This window comes from Myxocyprinus asiaticus, chromosome 43 (genome assembly GCF_019703515.2).
Source record: "Myxocyprinus asiaticus isolate MX2 ecotype Aquarium Trade chromosome 43, UBuf_Myxa_2, whole genome shotgun sequence".
NCBI classification, from domain to species: Eukaryota; Metazoa; Chordata; class Actinopteri; order Cypriniformes; family Catostomidae; genus Myxocyprinus; species Myxocyprinus asiaticus.
In genome coordinates this window covers 29,236,291-29,253,215 of record NC_059386.1, presented here as the reverse complement: position 1 = coordinate 29,253,215, position 16,925 = coordinate 29,236,291, and the positions used below count along the sequence as shown (strand labels likewise).

Genomic DNA, 16,925 nt, shown 5'->3' with positions numbered 1-16,925 from the left:
CTCTGCAGATCAGCTTGCTTTTCCCACTTAAAACTTATGAATGAAGGTACTTCACTCACCTTTGGCCAGAGGTTCAACAGTGATGATGTCACTGCTGTTGCCACGCCCGGCCGCAGTAACGGCCATCACCCAGATACTGTACTTCCTGTTGCGAATAAGATTGTGCACCCGGTGCAGGAATTCATCTGGGGACACTTCAAACTCACTGACCACCTGAACGACAAATTGAGAGACAAACTGCATACAGTATGGTTTTCAGTTACCAATTGTTTGACTTTTACATTTTGTATCCCCCCAATGTTGAATATTTGGCTACATTCTTGTATATTTTCCTGGCTTTGACACATAGAAGGAGGGATTAACTTCGAATAATTTTGTGCCTGCTGAAAGCGGTCTTTATTTGCACATGCTATTTTCGCCGGCGGTATTATTATAATGTTAATTGCATCAAGCAAATAGCACTGACTTTTGTAAATAAGGCACAATCCATAATAAGAGTAATTTACATAGAAAGGTGCTGTGTTTACACTGAAAATATAAAAATTATTGAATTTAAATACACATGGTGCAGTGCTATACCAGAGCAGATAGCGTGGTTAATGAATACTGCAGGCAAAAGTGCCACAATTGTTTCGTGAATGCACACTAGAATGTTTTAAAAATTGTGACCACAGATGCAAGTGGAGTCATTTTGATCTTAAGCTTGATGACACAACATTGTCTCAATAGCCAGCCTGATGCACTTCTCTCCTGTTATTTTGAGACTAAAGTTTGGAGAGTCTTACCGTGGGATACGAGCTGGAACAGAACACTGTGTATTTCCTAATGATGCCATTGAGTTTCATTGGAGGGAGCCAGGAAACATACACCACAGAGCTGGAAGCAGCAGCTGCCTTCACCCCGCCAGGCGGACCCGGCACTGCAGAGACAAGAGTCAGGCTGTTTTAGGAACAGATAGCTAATTGCTTTAGCACTTCCAAAGGCACAATGATAAAATCAACATGAAATCAAAATTGACTCTGATTATCAAAGGGATAGTTCACTACAAAATGAGAATTCTCTCATTACTCACTCTCATAACACCCCAGATGTGTATGACTTTCTTTAACACAAACAAAGATTTTTAGAAAAATATCTCAACTCTGTAGGTCCATACAATGCAAGTGAATGGTGAACAGAACTTTGAAGCTCCAAAAATCACGTAAAGGCAACATACAATAATCCATAAGATTCCAGTGGTAAAATATATATCTTCAGAAGTGATATGATAATTGTGGGTGAGAAACAGATCAATATTTAATTCCTTTTTTTACTATCAATCTCCACTTTCACTTTCACATTCTTCTTTTGTTTTTGGCGATTTGCATTCTTCGTGCATACCATCACCTACTGGGCAGGGAGAAGAATTTATAGTAAAAAAAGATCCACACCTATCACATTGCTTTTGAAGATATAGATTTAACCAATGGAGTCGTGTGGATTATATTTATGCTGCCTTTATATGCTTTTTGGAGCTTCAAAATTTTGGTCACCATTGAAAGGACCTACAGAAATGAGATATTCTTCTAAAAATCTTCATTTGTGTTCAGCAGAAGAAAGAAAGTCATACACATCTGGGATGCATGATGGTGAATAAATGATGAGAGAATTTTCATTTTTGGGTGAACTATCCCTTTAAAACACGTTCCTAGTCTTATTGTAAACAATTCATCGATGCGGTTTATAACACTAGTAAAAGAGCCTGAAAGAATGGATATACCATCCTCTTTGGTGCGAATGTAGATCTGGTCACTGCGTACTCCGTCTCCTGCTCTGGTGAAGGCCAGCACCTGGATACTGTAGTTGGTGTATTTCTCCAGACCCTCCAACTCCAGTGGGGTCTTCTGGGTAGTGACGTTTCTTATTTCCCCCAGTTCTGTGGTGCCAAACAACAAAACCATTTAGAGATATGAAATCTTCCTCAAGACTATCCACAAATATATACAAATATATAATATTTCAGAAATTGAGACTGACATTTTTTAAAGATGTGAAAACTCTCCCTTATTCTCTACTGCTATTCAGCAAAGTTGCAGGTTTAAAATGATCTCTTCACTTTTTTTCTACTTCGTTCTCTCTCTCTATTCTATTCTCTCCAATATATCATTCCTGGAGCGCTTCCTCATGCCGCTATAACCTGGAAAGCAGCCACTGTCTTTTCTCCTTGGTGCTGATTTTTATGCCAGAGTTGCCTGGCTTGAATTCTGCTGCTTCGTAATAAGGCAATTTAAAAGCAAATAGCTGCTGGAAAGAGCGGTATCGAGATAATGTGTGCTGTGAGTTTGTTTTACTGAGCAGGACTTGATCCACAGTCATAAAGCAGCCAATTACACAGGTATGTATAATGTATTATATTGCTCTCTGGTTTGTATGATCGATTTACTAGCCTCGAAGTTTAAATCACACATGGGAGGCCTATCTCGAAAATTCAGGTCTGTGTGTTGGCACAACACCTAAGAAAAGAGACTATTGCTGAATCCCAAGTATCCACAAGTATTGCATACTTGTACTAAATGCACATACTGTGCTGGTGATGGTGCAGTATGTACTTATGGTTATTGGCACAGACTACACTGCAATAAAAATGTGTCTTGATACCATAGACCCCTTTGTTGTATAGCAGTATTCGCCTGTTTAAGCAAATCATCTAAACACCTCAATTTAAAAAAAATAAAATAAAAAAAAAAAATAAAAATTTGCAAGGGGTTGTTGGAAATATTAGCTCAAAATATGCATGTGTGCACACTTATAAATTCAGAAATGATACACCAATGTACTATGATTTTGGACACACTATATATAGGCTTTTGCTATGTTCTTAATAGCATACTACCATACTAATCTTGCTTTGTCTGCAGTATATGCAGCAGAAATAGTAACAGTAGTATGGTAGTATGCTGTTATGGACTCAGCTGTATGTTTGGAATGGAATACTAGCTTACTACTTACTGAATACTGTGCATTATACACAATATACTAAAAGTAGTCATTATTTCATGCTAAATGTTTCAAACATTGTTGTCTTGAATTTTGTTTATAAATCTCAACTTTTTACAGAAAATGTACACAATGTGCACAGTAAACATACTATATACTGCAGAAATTGTAAACGTACTATGTCAGTGTGTTCTGAACAGATGCTATAGTACAGCCTATGGTATGGATTGTATTCATATTGGTTTTCAGGCTGTTTCATTTGGCTTAAAATGGAAGGATTCACAATTGAAAAGGTATATTCTGCCCCCTAGTGGTCCAAGAATGTAAAATACGAAGTGATGTGGTTATTTCAACGTCACTGCATTCCATATGGATCCTTAGATACCAGAACATGAAAATATTTAGAGTGGTACCATAAGCAACTTATATAAGTTTAATAAGCTCACTGAAGATGATTGGGGTAATGATCTGAGCTGTCAGTACACCGTGAGCTGGAAGATATGATGAATAAGGTCATAGAGATGTTAGGCAGATTGTTAGTCTCAGTCACCATTCACTTTCATTGCATGTTTCTTTCATTTTAATGAAAGTGAATGGTGACTGAGACTAACATACTGCCTAGCATCGTCTTTTGTGTTCCACAGAAGAAAGAAAGTCATACGGATTTGGAACAACACGAAGAGAGTAAATGATGACTGAATTTTCATTTTTGGGTGAACTATCCCTTTAAACCCCGGTTGTAGTTTGAGAACAATAAACTGCTTTAGATCAAAATATCTGCTGAATAATAAAGTGGTGTTATGTAGACACACTGTCTGTTAGTGTCTGAGCTGTACCTCCGTCTGGTAAATTGGCCCAGTAGATGACACGGAAGCCCTGTAAGACGCCATTGAGTGCTTCCCTGGGTGGAGTCTGCCAGGATAGAGAGATGCTCTCAGGGGAGGAAGCAGTGGCCACAACCTTCTCTGGAGCTCTGCTGGGTACTGAGAACAAAAGAATTTTTAAAAATCAGTCAAAACCACATTTCAGAAACCAACAGTACAGCAGAATTATTTCAGTAGGTGAAACTGGAATTTAAACATTGACTTTGGAATATTCCTTGCAATAGTAATTCCACAATTTCCAGCACTGCAAACATGCCAAGTACCCACTAGCTGGCAGCAAATTAAGCAATGTACAATGTACTTAAAGGAATATTCCAGGTTCAATACAAGCTAAGCTCAGTCGACAGCATGTGTGGTATAATCATGATTGCCACAAATATAAATTTTGACTCGTCACTCCTTTTCTTTAAAAAAATAAAAAATCGAGGTTACAGTGAGGCACATACAATGGAATGTTAACACGCATATTGTTTACGTTTTGTGGCTATACTTCTGAAATAGTGAGTATTTTACGTTTACGCATTGGCCACATTCACTTCCATTGTGTGTCTCACTGGTACCCAGATTTTTGCTTTTTTTTTAAGAAAAGGAGGGGCAAGTCAATATAATTTTTTGTGGTAATCAATATTATACCCCAAATGATGGTAATTGAGCTCGAACCCGGAATATTCCTTTAAAGCTGCAGTGTGTAATTTGTCAATGTTTAAATACTTGCTCATATCCCAGTTAAATGTGCAAAGACAACTCTAAGTAAGCCATCCATATGTTTTCCCAGAGAAGTGTAAATACTGTGTCTACTGTTCGTCACTTTTAACTATGCTCTGTTTGTTTGAGCGGCCTGACATTGGCTCATTCATTGGTGTGAATTTGGGATGGGACTACCCGTTTGTGGTTCTTTGTTGAGGAGCTTTTTGAGAAACCTTTTGGAAACAGTCATTATATTTGCAAATCCTTTTGGTGCCACTAGTGGTACAGACTAACAAACTGCAGATTTCAAAAACAGACAAAGGTTTTTGTATAGGTTTTAATGAATCATTCAAAAAGTAATAATTATGTTGGTAATCCCTGCCAACCCATCTGTTGACCACAACCTCATAATTCATCTTGGTTCAATAATACTAACACCAACCAGGACAGCAAGGAATCTAGGAGTGGTGTTTGATTACTAGCTAAACTTCACTGCCCACATCTCATCAACCACCCGGTCTTGCAGTTATGCGCTTTACAACGTCACAAAAATCAGACCTTTCGTGTTTGAATATGCTGCACAGCTCCTGGTCCAAGCTCTTGTTATATCAAGACTTGACTACTGTCATGCTCTATTGGCCAGCCCCCCACTAGTACAATTAAGCTACTGCAACTGAACCAACCAAAGAGGGACCACGTCATACCCCTCTTGATCTCACGCCACTGGCTACCTGTGGCTATCTTTGACTTTCAGGACAGCCGATGGAACAGCACCCTCTTACTTCAACTCACTCCTCCAGGTATATGTCCCCTCTCGCTCCCTGCGATTAAAGAATGAGCGATGCCTGGTGGTTCCATCGCAACGAGGCGCAAAGTCGCTCACCAGATCATTCACATTCTCTTTTCCTCAGTGGTGGATTGCGCTTCCAACCCCCACCTGATCTGCTGAGGCCTTTTCAACATTCAAGAAACAGCTGAAGACACATCTCTTGCATGAGCACTTAATAAGTCCACAAACATAAGGCACTTGCTTTCTATATTTATATATATATATTTTTAAACTTTTCTTTCTTCTGTGTCTTTTTTCTGCTATAAAATCTGTACTACTCCAGCTATGAATAGAATGCCCTGCCCCCCCCCCAATAAAATAAAATGACTAACATTTACAGCATCATTTACAGCATCATTTGCGGATCATTAAATACCAAATGTCCCATTCAGAATTTGAAAGATCAAAGCTCACCATCCTCCATTGTAGTGGCACGGACCTCACTAGAAGCGGGTCCTGGACCAGCGCTGTTACTGGCCTGTGCTACCACCTCGTACTCTGTGAATTTCCTCAGGTTATTGAGGCTCAGGGTCTCTGTCTCCCCCGTGGCCTCGATACTGATGCAGACGAACTGGTGACTACCATTTAAGGTGTGTTCTCTGTGGCAAACCTGGTATCCCCTGATCATGCCATTCTGGAGGTGTTTCATTGGCGCCTATTAATGATAAATTTATATTTAGAATAATGGTCTTCCAAGCAACACCTCAGTTTTTAGCATAAGCCTGTATACTGTATATAGTGACTGAGGTCCATGAATCTGAGAGTTGTAGTGAAAATGCTTCTATTTTGCATTTCTCATTACAATTATTATTATTAGCATTAACAATTTGAATGGAAAGTTGAATTTATAAGTATTGCTATGTCCTCACTCACTGTCATCTGAACCAGTCAGTGTCAATAGCGGCACCGTGCGAGAGAGACCCAGCGTGTGCGCAGTAGAGACTGAACGGCAGCCGGATAAAATAATGGTTTTGAGATTTTAAACTTCAGCATTCAATTACTTTATATCTGTATATATAGTCTTATAATGCATTGGCAAGGTATACTTAATTTTATCTTGCCAATAAAGCTTTATATGAATTTAATCTGCCAATTTGATCCTGCCATTAAAAAAAGTCCACCGGAAAAAGGCAGAAGATTTAGCCACATTTTTTATTATAGCATGTCCATTGATTTTATGACATGTATACTCTACATATACTTGTATCAGGTATTAATACCTGTAAAAAAAAGTGTCTAATTAACTAATTAATTAATCTAACTAACCAATTCCTGGCAAGTTCGTTGAGACAAAGTAAAAAGTAAATATATTTATGAATATATTTTAATGTAACAGGATTAATCGCGATTATTTCAGAAAATTGTGCGATTAACTAGTAAAAGTTTTATAACAGCCCTATATATATATATATATATATATATATATATATATATATATATATATATATATATATGAAATAAAACAGTCATGATTTAAATACACTGTGGCATACCTTCCATGTAACTTTGATACTTTGGGAGGAGATGGCTTCCAACGTCACATCTTGAGGCGGCCCTTCGGGATCTAAAATGGTGAAGCATTCACTCTGAGTGTTTTTTCTGAAGTATAACATTATGGCACTTATCTGATATTTGGAGTAATTTATCATAAACAGGCATGAGTGGTTATCAGTCAATCTCTTGTAATGCTACTGATGACCACCAGCTGACAGTATTGCAACATAATTCCTTGTGTGTGGACCCATGGAACAGTTCAACAGAAGTGAATCATTTACAATATCTTTACAATTGCCATTTGTTCATTCAATAGATTGTTAATATTTCTGTGTTATATTAAAAGGTGAATACACATTATATAGTAGAAAGATAAAAAGCAAGGCTTTAAAAGAGATGACTGGGCCTTCGAAAAAAAATAAAATAATTATCAAAATGTCCAATACATATGAAGCATTAGAAATGAGTTTATGATACTGCAGATATGACAAGTTGATCGCACCTGCTTCATCTGTAGTTACGGTGAGCTCGTTGCTGGGTTCACTGTCCCCAATGTGGTTCTTAGCAAAAATACGGATGTTGTAGGTGGAGGATGGATGGAGTTCTATGATGGTAGCCTGGTTGAGGGTGGGCGAAACATCTCTGGTCCTGCGAGCTCTTTCCCAAGTTTCTGTTCATGGGGAAGGAGAAGCAACTGGTTAAGAACATTGCTAAATGATGAAAAAACCAGCCAAAGCTTGTTTGCTGGTCACGCAGGGAGGCCAGAATAAACCAGTTAAGACCTGCAAACCAACTTTAGCTGGTTTATGATGTGTTTTCTTTTTTCAGCAGGGCCAGCAACACTGATAACACTCAACCTCATTTAATTTTAATCATTTGTAATTCCAATTGTATTCATAAGCCATAAGAATCTTGTTAAGTACCACCAGATCTATTTAGGGTTACCTTTAATGATGTGAAAGGGGGAAATATACTTATAACTAGTCTTGAATATTTTAATATAAAGCTCATCCAGAACTGGAAATTCTGTCATCATTTACTCAACCTCATATTGTTCCAAAGCCACATGACATTCTATCCTGCATGGGAACACAGAAGTAGATGTTGGGCAGATTGTGTCAGTCAACATTCACTTTTATAGCATGTTTTTTCTTTACAATGAAAGTGAATGATGACTGAGGCTATCAGTCCCTAACATTCTGCCTAACATCTCCCTATGTGTTCCACAGAAGAACACAAATGACATATGACAGAATTTTCCTTTTTGGGTGAACTATCCCTTTAAGGCACTTGATATTGTTGTTTGCATTCATTTCGATCCAAAATATCAAATGTAAAAACTGTGCACCTGTTTTATTTTTACACTCAATATCGTAGCCAGTGATGGGGCTGTTCCCATCAAAACCCATAGTCCAACGGAGGGCGATGGTTCTCTCCTTTACCTCGCGAATCTCCACTTTCGGAGGCTCTGGAGGCTCTGATAATTCAAGAATAAAGCTCTTAGACTCTCACACTCAAACGGCAAGGCCATGAGTCCCTCACCACATTTAAATAATGACATTTAAATCAAGAGATTTTCCTAAAGATCCTTGTTACAAATGGCTAATAAATCTCTAGGGTCTTGAGCCAATCCCAAATGATTTTCTAGGTGCTTACCTTGAACTGTTAGCTGAAGGATGCCTCTGTCTTCACCGTAAGAGTTGATGGCATGACAGGAGAAGAATCCGGAATCCTCTCTCAATGTTGGATAGATCTGAAATGCAAAAGATTGTGTGTAAATGTACAGTAAAACCAGACCAAAACATCACACTGTAAAAAATAAATGTATTTTTTAAAGAGAAAATACAGTATAATTTAACATTAATTGCACATTTTTCAATAAAAGTGATGAATTCCCCTAAAATATATTTATTCACACAAAATTTACATTTTCCCTATTACAGATTATAAGTGTTACTGAAAAAACAAACAAACAGGCATTCTCCTTTAAATGAAGGTAAACGTCAAGATTTTCACATATGAAAATGTAATTCTAACCTGATATATCTGTAAAAATATGTCCGTAAAACAAGATTTCTTCCAGTGTGAAACAAAGTATAACCTAACATTAATTTCAAATAAAATAAAATACATTCCCCTAAAAATAAATTTATTCAAACCAAATTTACAGTTTTCAGCAAATATTTATCATTGAAATAAACAGATTTTACTCATAAAGTTGTTTTGAACTTTACTTAATTTGATGCCACATTTGCAACACAAGATATTAAGTTTATGCTGTACTCATAATAATGAAGAACTAAAGAAAAAAAAAAAAGAAATCTGGAGTTTAATAAACTCCAAAGTAAAATTGATTTTTGATGCTCGTTTAATTTACTTCATTAAAATGAAATTTCACCTAGACTTAGAGTAAACCTAGACTCTTAGGGCTAAAAAAAACTGAAATATTTTTGTTGGTAAAGCAAAGTTATTACAGAAAAAACTTTTTTTTTCAATGAATGGTCAAAACATAATTTCATTTTATAGTTGAAACATGTTTCAAATTACATTTGAAACATATCAGTTCAATTTACAGTGTTCACACACTATTTGAAATAACAATTTAAAAATGTTATTTTAGTTGATGGTTAAAAAATCAATTTCATTTTGCAGTCTAAACGTGTTAATGCACTTCACAATCTAAAACTGTAATTTCAGTTAATGGTGAACGTTTGGCACCCTGTGCTACCATGCAGAATTTTTTTTTTTTTTTTTTTTTTACAGTGCAGACCATGCAATTCAAAGACATATGTGTCCTGAATGGGCCCTGATCCTAATCCCGACTCCAGTTTACTTCCTAACCGACATGTGAACAGTAATTCTGTTGTGACTTAAAGGGATTGTTCACCCAAAAATGAAAATTCTGCCATCATTTACTCACCCTTACCCTCATAACATGCTGCCTAACATTTTCCTTTGTGTTCCACAGAGGAGAGAAAGTCACACAGGTTTGGAACAACATGACGGTGAGTTAACAATGACAACATTTTTATTTTTGGTTCAACTTTCCCTTTAACACAGCAGAAAGCATGCATGAATGGTAAATAAAGAGGCAGACCTGCAGGGTGGAGATGACCTCGTCGCCGACCTTCTTGACCGTAACTGTGTGACGCCACATGTCTGGATTGATCATATGCGACTGCTTCTCCTTCTCCACTTCCTTCTCCCATCGAACCATGATGGGCTTCTCACCATGAGCCTTACAACTCATCTCTATCTTCTCTCCTTTAGTGGCCAGTGAGTTGTTGGGATATGATGTGATCATGGCTGGGACTGAGAGAAAGAGACAGAAAAAGACGAGATACATTCAATATCGAACTTAACTTGATAGTTCACCCAAAAACATAAATACAAATAAATAAAATCTGTTATTATTTATTCATCCTCATATTGTTCTAAACCTGTTTGACTTTATTTCTTCCATGGAAAACAAAAGGAGATGTTGGTAGTATTTTGGTCTCAGTCACCATTCACTGTCATTGCAACTTTTTGCCATACAATAAAAAAAGTGAATGGTGACTGAGGTTGTATCCTTTTGTTTTCCACATAAGTCATACATGGTTGGAACAACATTAGGTTGAGTAAATGACAAAATTTTCCTTTTTGGATGTACTTTCCCTTTCAGTTGCACAAAAAATAAAAAAAATAAATAAAAAATAAAAAATAAAATAAAATAAAAAAATACTTAAGACTTGATTTGGTCTCCAAATTAAAGACTTGTCAATGTTTGTAGATTCAAGTAAAATCTCACATATATTCTATTAGATAAACTTGACTTGATCAACCAGGATATCCCATGAAATAATACATTTTTCAAAATATATTAAATTAATTGTCCCACAGCAATGTTTATAAAACTAATCTGCAGCATGCATAACACAATTACTAAAATGCATTTGAGACTTGACTTGGACTTGTGACAAAAGACTAAGACTTAAACTTGGCTTTGAAAATCTTGAGACTTGACTTAAAACTAGGGATGTGCATGAGTAATCGATTAATCGATGATTATTTAAAGTGACTATCACTTCAGAAGACTTAGAATGCATTTTATTTCTGAATGCATAGTAATAATTTTCTTAATAAGAAAAACAGGTTCAAAGTTTGAAGATTGAACTTAAATTCTAAACTTCAAGTAATCGATTATTCGTGTTAAGAGTACTCGACTACAAAATTACTTGAAATGCCCATTCCTACTTAAAGATACACTCAGTCACTTTTGTCTCTGTGTTATCTTGGACTTACACTGACACCTAGCGTCTTGGATGCAGCATTATTTCAAATCAATAGTTTTCAGTTTCAGATGCCATTGTAGAAATGTAGTATTCCCAGTCAGCCATGATTACTTTAATCAATGAGTGAAAGTGTCAAATAACAGGACTGTTACTGAGATTAAGCGAGTAGTATTCGGCTGGTCATGTGATTCTAACATGGCAGCCCCCATGTGCAGATCCTCTCCATGTATAATAAAACATATTTTTTAAGGTTACTGATATGACTGGAGTCTTCATTTTAATGTGAGTGGTCATGATTTCATACATATATTGCAAAATTACAATTCATGTCTTTAGGAGTTAAACTTTATTAATGAGGAAAAAATTACTGAGTGCACCTTAAGACTTATGACAAGAGACTTGTGAACATGTAGGTTATGAAAACAAATGCAACATCACTGTGAATCAAACAAAATGACTCTCTCTTATGACATAAACCACTTTAAACTTACATTTGTACAAATGCAATGTAACATTTTAAAGAGCGAGGATCAGAACACTTTACTAACCCAGACTAGGTAAATGTTTTAAAGCTCCGTGACCAAAACAAGATTAAATCTGATGCTTTATGCAGAGGCTCAGTTAGTATCCATCACACACACAAAGCCCAGCGCTGTGCACACTCATGTCCTGGTTCCCGAGGGGCATTTATTGGGGGAGCAGAGCACCAGGCGTGTACGTGGGAGTGCCGGTACAGCGTGTGATGTGATTGAATATGTCAGGTTGAAAGTCCTGACCGTTTACATGTCATCTCTTATTCACTCCAGCAATTCTTAGCAGCAGAAAATAAAGAAAAAAACGATTGACTTTGGATGCTAATTTTTTTTTAAATATTTTTTTTTCACTTATCTATCCCTGAACTAGGAAAATCTTATATTTCTATATATACTGTACTGTACATATATAGTGCAAATCATGCTATACTAAATACTGTATACTGTGTCAATGTACATTGTGTAAATTGTACACCATTGTACATCTATCCATCCATATATCTACATATACATTTACATCTACATCCATCATACCTCTACTTATCAATCCCTGAACTAGGAAAATCTTCTATATATACTGTACTGTACATACACATACACATACATATAGTGCAAAACATACTATACTAAATTCTGTACTACGTACTGTATACAGTGTCAATGTATATTGTGTAAATTGTACCCCATTGTACATCTATCCATTCATCCATCTAAATGATCTATACATTGCTTTTTTCCCCCTAAAGGGCTTGCAAGGATACTTTCAGTAACGTGTGAAGTCTATGAAAACTTCTACAGTTGATCAGAGGGTATAAATGAAGCTGTGCAGTCCCCCGGTGAAAGACACAGGCAGGTTAAACTGGTATCCTATTTCTTATCGTGGCCGAGCGCTCTGTAGTTATGTGATTATCCAGAATAAAACACTAAAGAGGAAAGTAGTCTGTGTCTTGGAGGGGCAGCTGTCTCTTCCCTCAGGCTGCGAGCTGTCTTCATCAAGGCTGCATAATTGCTATGTTGATGTATTTCTTTAATATCCAGCAGAATTATAAGCAGCAATTGAACTGAGAGCGAAGGTGCTAATTCCCCTCCTGAGAACCAGAGAGAGAAACAGAGCGTTGCTGGGCAGGAACATCCTCTTCGGCTGTAGGAGTGATTTACGTCTTTTCTCAATCCTCTCTGATTGATTTTAGCTCATTTTACTCATTCATTTAGGGAATGTAATCGGACAAAAATTGTATTTGGTCGCTTTCTGCTCACGAGTGTGTGTATTATTTTAAGCTTGCATGTGAGGAACTTGAGATACTATTAAATCTAATTAGTTGACCTTATATTCAAAAAAATGCAAATTGATTGCAGTACAGTACAAAATCTAAGTAAACACACTTCTTTTGAATAAGTGGACTAAGAATATTTGACTAGCAGTTGAACCTAGAAGTAACAGTAACTTAGTATTAAAATAGTAAGATTCTGGATAACAACATCAAACCAATGTTTGTCCTAAGGGTACCAGACAAAAATCTGAAAAGCACTTAATGAAGCTGAGGAACAAGAAACCTAGAGTTCAAAAAAGCATATATACACCCAATAACACACCGTCTCTCTGGGTAGCTGTTTTTTTATTCCCTGGCCTATCAAGGGCGGAGTAAGTGAGATTCACCTGTCACAAGAGACAAACTGAGACAGCAACATAATGTTACTTACCAGAGAGGAAGAACTACATTAATTCAACCAACACTTCACAACTTCTATTCACTTTAGTCAAAAATGCTGGTAACACTTTATAATAAGATTCTATTTGATAAAATTAGTTAACACATTAGGTATCATGAACTGTCAATGAACAATATTTTAACAGCTGTTATTAATCTTGGTTAATGTTAGTTTATAAAGATACATTTTAACATTGTTAGTTCAAGTTAGCTCATTATGAGTTAACTAATGTTAACATATACAACATTTAATTTTCAAAATGTATTAGCATATGTTAAAATGACCATTAACCAAGATTAATGAGGGCTGTAAATGTATTGTCCATTGTTAGCTCATATTAACTAATGTAGTAAACTAATGTTAACACATACAATCTTATTGTAAAATGTTACTAAAATAATAAAATAATGCACAAGTATGCACCAGTTTATGTATACGGGTATAGTATACAATATATTATTATCAAAGCTGTCAGAATTAATGCTAAATATGTGAATTATTCAATAAATATATTTTACATCTTGAAGTTTATTAAATACAGTTAAAGGAATAGTTCAAACAAAAATGAAAATTCTCTCATCATTTACTCACACTCATGCCATCCCAGATGTTTTTGACTTTCTTTCTTCTGCTGAACACAAATTTTTAGAATAATATCTCAGCTCTGTTGGTCCATACAATGCAAGTGAATGGGTACCAAGCTTTAAAGCTCCAAAAGCATATAAAGGCAGCATAAAATTAATCCATAAAACTTCCATGGTTAAATCCATGTCTTCTGAAACTATATAAGTGTAGGTGAGAAACAGATCAATATTTAAGTCCTTTTTTAATATTAATCTCCACTTTCATATTGTTCTACTTTTATTTTTGGCAATTTGCATTCTTCGTGTATATTGCCACCTACTGGGCAGGGAGGAGAATTTATAGAAAAAAAGGTCTTAAATATTGATCTGTTTCTCATCCACACTAATCATATTGCTTCTGAAGACAGGTTCAAACACTGGAGTCGATTGGATTACTTTTATGCTGCCTTTATGTGCTTTTTGGAGCTTTAAAATTTTGGTCACCATTCAATTGCATTGTATGGACCTACAGAGCTGAAATATTCTTCTAATAATCTTTGTTTGTGTTCAGCAGAAGAGAGAAAGTCATACACATCTGGGGTGGCATGAGGGAGAGTAAATGATGAGAGAATTTTCATTTTTGGGTAAACTATTACTTTATGGTGTTTACCAAATTTTTACAACTGTTGCATACTGATCTTTGTGATTTCTAAAGACTGTTCCTATTACATAATTAATTGACTATTGTTATATGATCCTAGGAGGAAAACATCTATCTATCTATCTATCTATCTATCTATCTATCTATCTATCTATCTATCAACAGAGCTAATTTAGTAGCACTGTGTCCTTGACATGTCTAGCTGACTGAGATACAGTAGGAGTCTGTGGTCTCTGGTTTATATCCAGTCCGCAGGGAATCCTGGCTGCTTTCCTCAACCCCCCTCCTATGAGAACCCCCGCTGCATCTCCCTTTCACCTGGACACGTTACCATGACAACCAGCTCCGGCCTGCCTGCTCTCCCCCAGCTGTAAGAGGGTGCTGTCAATAGAGGACAAGAATAGAACAAATATCCAGAATTGATTTTCAGAGGAGAGCAGTTACCAGCCTGTATTATGTTTGTATCACAGATCCAAACAGAATATCTGTCTCTGGAAAGATGATGCTTGTAATCTTCCCCTTTTTACTTTCAGAAAAATAATAAAAAATAAATGGGTAAAAGCACAATAAAAATGGTGTGTCTTTGATGTCTTGATGCATATAAGGTTGGAGGGGTTGTCAAACTAATCAGTCTAATTAGGCCACAAGTGGTCAGATTTGACAACTGGCTGTGCAGCTCTGAGACGTTTGACCCCAAGCCATCAATCAACACATAAATCTGAGAATCGGAGACACTTTTGCCGCATGTTTGAAATGGACACACATATACGATCCAGTTTCCCTTACACTGCATGACAGAATCGCAAAAAAATGTAAAAAATAAATAAATAACTTTTTTACTTTGTGAATATTTCTCAAGGTATTATTTTAAGTCAATTTCTGTATAAAGTCCTGCCTACAAAAAAGCTATTAAACATTTCCAACTTTATTGCCCAGAAGAAAAAAAAAAAAGTTAATTTAACACACATTAAACTTTTATGACAACATGCCCTGCTATATGGGGTAAGTAGTCACAGTGAAAGCTGCCATTAAACAGCCTGTATGAGCTTTTTAGCCAATTTTAAACTGAACAACAATTTCACAAAACAATTCATGAAACAGATTTTTTTTTAAAGGTTATGTATAAAAAATGATTTTGGCCAACAAGTTAAACTTTTCTAGACAAATCTATCTTTATTAAATAGGTGACCCTTGCATGAATGTATTCTAGTCTTGTTTAATTGACTAGTTACTTTTTTATCCAAATATAAACAAGAAAAATATATAAATGATGAAATTCTTGTTTGGAGGACAGAATAAAAAATTATAATTTAAGATGATTTTAAACTAGGTTTTTCAAACCAATTTATAAAACCACTGCTAGATAAAACACACCTACTTTAATTAGACTTGTGTACCAAAACCTGAGATACCGGCAATGTGACAACTAGCCCCAGTCTACGCTATTTAAAAAATGTTTTTTTACCTGCTTAATTTTTTTGCATTACAAATTGAGCAGGAATAGGTTAAGATAGTGTGTCCCCCCTAGTGTGATGTCTTTCTCATCTTAGTCTCATAGTAAGTCCTATCTCTCTGCAGGCATTGTGAGGGCACCTATCATCCCCTATCGCATCAGCACTCTGGGCTATGTGTGGGGGATGTAGGCCAAGACCCTTCGCCTCATGGGGCCAGCGGCCAGATGAGACGCATGTGTACAGCAGTCCCTGCTTCATGATGCATCATGGTAAAACAGAGAGCCGACTGGTTAAGTGGCCGTGTTCACTGCTGCCTGATATCCTCCTTTACTGCACCATTGGGCTTTGCGTGGAGAATGAGCCGCATCATGATGCCAAAAATGGAAAAGCGTGCAGCCAATCAGAGAGAAGGAAAGGGAAGCATCATGTTAAAATGGCCAGTTATGTGATGCACCATTATATCACATTTAATGGAGTTTCTTGGGATCGTAGTTTATTATTTATGGGCTGCATTTAATTGCTTAAAACCAACTTTTTGATAAACAGTTATCATTAATTGTCAATGTGTCTGCTTCGGTTTGGTTTAAAACTCAACTTAGCGTATCGAAGTTTGGAATAGCATACTGCAATACTACTCTGACTATTTCTGCAGTATATAGTATGTATAGTGTGAATAGTACATTTGCCAAAATGTGCAGTATACAAGAGAAAACTGCACAGAATAGACTGTTACAGCGCCCACCCAGGCGCTGTCTTGGTTCTTGTTATTTTACCCATAACTTTTTTTCATAGAGATCTCATAACATCTTTCATAAAAGTGTTCTACCACGTGCAACGTTTTATCCACTTTTCGTGAAAGC

At 36.3% G+C, this 16,925-nt stretch overlaps 1 protein-coding gene across 2 annotated transcripts in view; it reads right to left on the bottom strand.

Moving 5' to 3' along the window:
* Positions 1-16,925, bottom strand: part of LOC127433955 (cell adhesion molecule DSCAM-like) — a 112,966-nt gene that overhangs the window by 12,512 nt on the left and 83,529 nt on the right. For both annotated transcript variants that reach the window (XM_051686345.1, XM_051686347.1), the window contains exons 12-21: positions 9,968-10,182; positions 8,527-8,623; positions 8,219-8,347; positions 7,373-7,540; positions 6,870-6,940; positions 5,791-6,031; positions 3,813-3,959; positions 1,760-1,915; positions 786-919; positions 60-213 (exon numbers count right to left, since the gene is read on the bottom strand). In XM_051686345.1, the coding sequence (XP_051542305.1) occupies positions 60-213; positions 786-919; positions 1,760-1,915; positions 3,813-3,959; positions 5,791-6,031; positions 6,870-6,940; positions 7,373-7,540; positions 8,219-8,347; positions 8,527-8,623; positions 9,968-10,182 (1,512 nt within the window). The remainder of the gene's footprint in view (positions 1-59; positions 214-785; positions 920-1,759; positions 1,916-3,812; positions 3,960-5,790; positions 6,032-6,869; positions 6,941-7,372; positions 7,541-8,218; positions 8,348-8,526; positions 8,624-9,967; positions 10,183-16,925) is intronic.